The sequence below is a fragment of the Carlito syrichta genome, unplaced genomic scaffold (assembly GCF_000164805.1).
Source record: "Carlito syrichta isolate Samal-C Ts95f unplaced genomic scaffold, Tarsius_syrichta-2.0.1 Scaffold287299, whole genome shotgun sequence".
Classification (NCBI taxonomy): Eukaryota; Metazoa; Chordata; class Mammalia; order Primates; family Tarsiidae; genus Carlito; species Carlito syrichta.
In genome coordinates this window covers 1-6,112 of record NW_007231395.1, presented here as the reverse complement: position 1 = coordinate 6,112, position 6,112 = coordinate 1, and the positions used below count along the sequence as shown (strand labels likewise).

At 41.0% G+C, this 6,112-nt stretch overlaps 1 protein-coding gene across 1 annotated transcript; it reads right to left on the bottom strand.

The window, feature by feature from the left end:
- Positions 1 to 345: 345 nt before the first annotated feature.
- On the bottom strand, positions 346 to 2,673 carry LOC103254667 (disintegrin and metalloproteinase domain-containing protein 20-like). Its single transcript, XM_008052690.1, has one exon. The coding sequence runs from the start codon at positions 2,578 to 2,580 to the stop codon at positions 346 to 348; it is 2,235 nt and encodes a 744-aa protein (XP_008050881.1). The 5' UTR covers positions 2,581 to 2,673.
- Positions 2,674 to 6,112: the final 3,439 nt, after the last annotated feature.

The window sequence follows — 6,112 nt, the reverse complement described above, 5'->3', positions numbered from 1 at the left end:
AAAGGCCTCAAGAGAGTCAAAACAACTGTATACTTGTACAAACAAGATTTAGCACAGTGGTATATAGAAAACCTCAAACTCCCAAATTCTAAATAAGCACAGGTCCTGTTATCAGTGAACCTAAGGTTTCTGCCATCATCTATAGGAGTATTAACAATATGATCAGACATGAAACATTAAGTAAACTTAAACACACAGGCCCTTTTTAAATTGCCAAGTGATTTTATTTGAAGATGACAACCTCAGAATTACTAAAAGGTTATGTAATTGTCAGAGTGATTATTGATCATTTCTCCCAGTAAGTGCCAATATGATTTTCTCCATCATGTGGGCTTCCATTAGTATTCACTCATCTTCATGTACAGTATTTTTCAAAACTTTCTCTTCTACAGTTTGTTTTGCTCGTGAAAGGCCACCAACAAGAAGTGAAACCAGAAAAAGGATGAAACGAATAAATATTGCAGTTACCATCTTGTTTATATTCACACGTATGTTGGCTGCAATACGAGGGTTTTTGTAAGGCGGAGGGCCGCTATCAACACTGCCACCTGTTCCCACTGTGTCACATGATGGTGGTTTCCAACCACGCAAACAGTGACAATGTTTCTTGTTGTTACACACCCCTTTGAAGTTGCAGTTCTTCAAATCACAGTCAAAACCCATGTCTGGATAATAAGTACAATTCTGATTTAGGCAGTATTTTCCTGGGCCACATCCTGCACCATCCACTACAAGCCCCACTTGTGGCAAATCTGTCCCACTATGCACATCATATCCAAAGCATTTTACTTCTTTAACATCTTTTACTATTATGCTACGAAATGTAGAGTGCTCACCTCCACCAGGAATTTTTTTGACACCACTGCAATGCAGCATTCCACACAAAACATCATCTTCTTCGCATGGGAAAGGTTTACTTCCTCCTTTTTGCAGTGTAACCCCACAGTTTCCAAATCGGTCGCCCTTCATATTCAATTTTTTATAGCATGCTGGTGAACCATCTTTCACTCTGAAGCCAAAAAGAGCTTGACACTGCATACCACGGTCACTGCAGTTTCCTCTCACACAAACAGATACTGCTGAACATGGGGTCCCATCCTGGAGGTAGAAGTCATCTGGACATGTGTTTCCTTTCCCATCACAGAATTCTGGTAGATCACATATGCCACGTGTGTCTCTGCAGATGGTTCCCGGGGGAGCTAATTTACAGCTTTGGCAGCAACTTCCTTCATAACAAATACTGCCAAGGTTAAGGACACAATTGGTCCCACAACATTTATCGCTGGCACACTCTTTAAGGGAGCCACAGTCACATTCTTCATTCCTATTTTTGATCTTGTCTCCACAACGAGGAGCTACATAAGGATAATTGTCATATGGAACATTTTGACCACTCATACAAGTATCGTATCCATAAATTCGGATATGAAGCCTTGCATAAGAACAATTGCTGAACATATCTAGAAGACCAGGAACAGGAGCCATGACACAGTTGGTTCTTCGAAAGCAATAACAACCATACTCATCATGGTAGAGGCCAGCGCTATGGCCTACTGTATGTGCTGTAATAGTTGCAATTAAAAATAAGTGTGCTTCTTGTACATATACATATCCTGCTCCCCAGTTGGGATTGCACAATCCTCCATGGAAGGCAAAATAGTGATTTGGTCCAATCATATGTCCTGTGAAAAGAACTGAAGTATCATGTGGAAATTTTTTATACCAATAAATCCATTTCCACAAACCAAAGAATTCTAACACTGTCTCGGTAGGTGCGTCTTCAACCCATGTTGCATCCTCTTTATCCCATATGCACAACATACGTATATGGATACTTATAACCGCTTGGATGAAAATAGAATGTACTATGTTGTTTAGAATCACCGTTTTCTCTATCCAACGTGTAATATTTCTGTCTCGTAAATATAATGAGTGAGAAACAGTGTAGTGAAGTTTCATGTATTTCCTATGATACCTCCACAAATAAATAGGACCTGCTCTTGGAGTTTCAGCCAGTTTTACCTTTTCAAATTCTTGATTTGTCTCTGTCTCTTCTACATTACACCTTTTTGCCTCTTCTGGTCTTTCTTCTGACACCAGCAAAGATACCAAATGCTCAAATTTGGAAGAAGCCTCCAGGGGTTTGATTTCATAAGTCAAGTCATCTACCTGCAGCATGCCACGCAGACCTCCATAGCAGGTGTCCAGTGTGGCCATAGACCCAGGAACCCCCTCCAGGTAGCTGTAGTAGTAACAGTCTTGGGGGACAAAGGGGTAGTCCTCCTGCATGGCCCCTTGGTCATTATTGGTAATAACAGGAAAATGTCTCGGCAGTAAGTCCTTCTTGAGCTTCATGTGAATCATGTGTCTTCGACCCTGGAAACGCATGCTGTAGGAGAGCTGGTCTGGCATCTCAACTCCACCCCTCCTGTGGGCCACCTTCCTGGGGATCACAACTTCAGAGGAAGAGAAGCGCCATCCTGGTGGGAGATGGGAACAGCAGACGGGAGACAAGAGTGCCCAGAGTACAGGCAGCCAGAGAGGACCTCTTAGGAGGGCCTGGACCCAGGCACGCCCCATGAGGAAAGGAGTCTTTGACCAAAGAAAATGCAGTCTAGTGGGAGGCAAGCAAGACAATTCCTGTCTTCAACTTTCTCATCAGGGCAGTCATGAGGAGAGTGGACTGAGGCTATAGGCTTGGCATTCACTCATAGGTGAAGAGTGAGAGTTAGGCTATTGCATAACAATGGTGTGCTCATAAAGGGAGGCTGTGCTCAGTCAACTGGAGACCCCAGGGTAGGGACCAAAGGAAGAGAAGAAAACGGGAGAAATTGAGAAGAATAGTGTATACCTGAGCTGAAATGTCCCTTGTCCTCTAAAGGAAGTTGTAAGTGGGGACAGAATAAGTAGGTATGATGGAATTTTAGGACAGTTCATGACTTTTTTCTGAAGATGAAATGAGGTAAGGCTTTAGCATGTGACTAAAAGAGGCAAGTGTATATAATGGTAAGAAAAGTGGAAGGTCTTCCTTAACAAAATTTTGAGGATAGAATTAGAGTTTATAGAAATCAAATGTAGTTGGGGTAATTGGTGAAATATAAGAGTAAAAAACTGTCAGAAAAATTAGAGTATGTAAACATAGTTTCTTATCATGTTAAACTTTTACCTACCCTGCGGGGGTCCAGCCTCCGCTGATCAGGGCCTGAGCTGGGGGAAGGGAATGAGAAAAGAAAGAGACAGAGAAACAGCGGGATTGGGAGGACTGCCTCTCAGGTAGCAAGGATTGAGAGAGAGCAAATTTATTTTACCGCAGCCTCTTATATAGGACAAAAATCTCACAAAGGAAGGCGAAACCATACAAGCAGGATATGTTAATGTCTGAGTTAAATCACACAAGCAGGGTAAGTATCAACGACTAAACTATGCAAATCTTAACATCTATGCTAAGCAGGACAATCACTTAGGATGGGCAGGTTCCGGGCCAGACCTGGCGCTGCTTGGCTATCCATAGACATGCAACCAAAAGGTCAGGGGAGACAAAGGAAAAAGAGGCTTAGTTCCTTGAACATAAGCCAAAGAATGTAAGGGCTCTGCCAGGTTCTATTCCGGTTTCCTTCACTACCCTATGATCCAGCAATTCCAGTCCTAGAAACAAACCCACATAGGCTTATCTACAAATGTCCATACACTTACTTGACAATTTGGAAACCAATAACTCATTCTTAATAGGTGAATGGATAAACAAACTGGTATATTATTCAATGGAATAGTCATCTTTAAAAACATAAACTTCTGCTACATGCAAGAGCATGGATGAATTTCACAGAGATAATAAGACAAAGGAACTAAGTCAAATGGAGTAGTTAATATACCATTTAATTTTTTGAAGTTCTAGAATACTCCAAATGAACCCATGGGAATAGAAATGCAATCAGTAGTTTCCTGATATGTGAGTGGGGGAATGGGGCATGCTCTTACAATGCCTTAAAATTAACAACACAGAAGAAGACTTCTGTGACCAAAGGCATGAGGTTTTTTTCCCCCACACTTTAAGCAATGGATATCAGCTCTGTATGTTCCAATTCAATTCTGACAATATGTTCTGGAGATGGTTTCAGATCCCCTAGACTGCCTACCCCCACTCAGACACCAGTCACAAGTCCAGGCATCCAGAACTTCTGACCTACCAGCTTCAAGGTGAGGTTCCCATAATCCCCTCTTTGGGTTTGATGAACTTGCTGGAGTGGCTCACAGAACTCAGGGAACCAATTTATTATAAAAGCTATCACACAAAAAAAATACAGATAAAAAGATGCATAGGGAGAGTTATGGGGGAAGAGACACTTCTTGCCCTCCCTTGCATGCTATCCTCCAGGAAACTCCATGTGTTTGGCTCTCTGGAAGTTCCCCAAATCCAGTGCTCCTGGTTGTCTTTGGAGGTTTCATTACATAGGCATGATTGACAACCAAGCAGAAATGTAATTGGACAAAAAGCACATGATCTAAACCCAGCAAGGTCTGCATGTTCACAATTTTCTTGGCCTTTTAGTGTAGTATTCCTTCCTCTACATGGGGCAGGACCTTCTCTGGAATGAGCATTTTTGACCCATGATCAGATTAGAGTCCTGGCCAGGCCAGGTGAAAGAAGGGCAGAAGAAGGTCACAGACAGAGAGATTCTACCACCTGAGGTCTGCTTCTGAGGCCTAAAACACCACAACATTGTGTGTATGTGTGGACTTTACTCTTTAACAATCTTTTTGAATTCAATTTTTATGTGTCTCTTGTCTGAGTTTTAATTACTTAGCATGTATTATTATTTTAAATTATGGGTATTTCATAAAGTTTGGAATGAGAGTGACATCAGGAAAATATCAAGCTTGGAAGTTGTAAGCTCTTATTTCCCTACAGACAAATTGAAAAAAATACCCTAGAAACTGTCTGCACCAACTGAGTAGAAGCTCTGGAGAAAGTAATCAAAGGGTTACGGCTAACAAGCAAGCACACATCAAGAAAAAGTTTGAAGAACACAAGGACACCTTTGCAAAAACATTAGTGAAAATGAGCAAAAAGAACACATCATTACTGAGCACAAACAACCAGATAGTGTTGGCTAAATTTGCTTGGAAAGTCTCTAAACAAATGACGAGCATCCTTCAATGATTAATTTTTTTTTCCTTTAGAAAAATTTGGATTCAAGGGGCAAATGTACAGATTTTTCACATGTGTACATTTCATAATGTTGGTAATGGTGCGTATGCTACCCAATGGTTAGTTTTTCAATCTTTGTCCGCCTCCCTTCATTCACCCATTAGGACCCCAGGGTCTGTTGTTCCCATTTTTATGTCCATGTGTATGCAGTGATTATCTCCCACTTGTAAGTAAGAACATGCATTAAGTTTTCGGTTTCTGTGTTAATGCATTTACAATAATGACCTTAAATTTCTAAAAGAACTAGACATTGACCTTCTATATGACCCAGCAGTTCCCCCACTGGGAATATGCCCAGAGGAACTCAAATCATTCTCTATAAAAGATACCTGCACACGCATGCTTTTTGCAGCACTTTTCACAATAGCAAAAACATGGATCCAACCATACTGCCCATTGAAACTGGACTGGATGAAAAAATTGTGGTACATATACACAGTGGAATATTATGCAGTCATAAAGAAAGGTAAACACATGGACTTCGAAGTAACTTGGATGGATTTAGAGTCTATCATACTCAGTGATCTATCACAGAAACAAAGAACAGAGTTCCATATGCTCTCACTCATAAGCGAACCCTGAACATGTGCCATATACAAGAAAGGGTTTGGTAGTAGCGGGATACTGCCTGGGTGGAGTGGGGACACAACAGCAGTATGGGTGCTTGATTTTAAACCAGGCAAAGCGGGGACTAAAAGGAGGCTGAAACTTTACCTGTATGATGTCCTTTTGTATACCTAATCCTGAATTGTACCCCACATCTTTAAAATTAAAAAATAAATAAATAAAATAAGACCCATGAGAGTAACTGTTTAGCTTATTGCTGTTTCCATGATGCCTGTAGTGGGTCATTGATAAATGCATCCTCAATGAATGAATAAATAAATGGTATTAAGTGAAGAT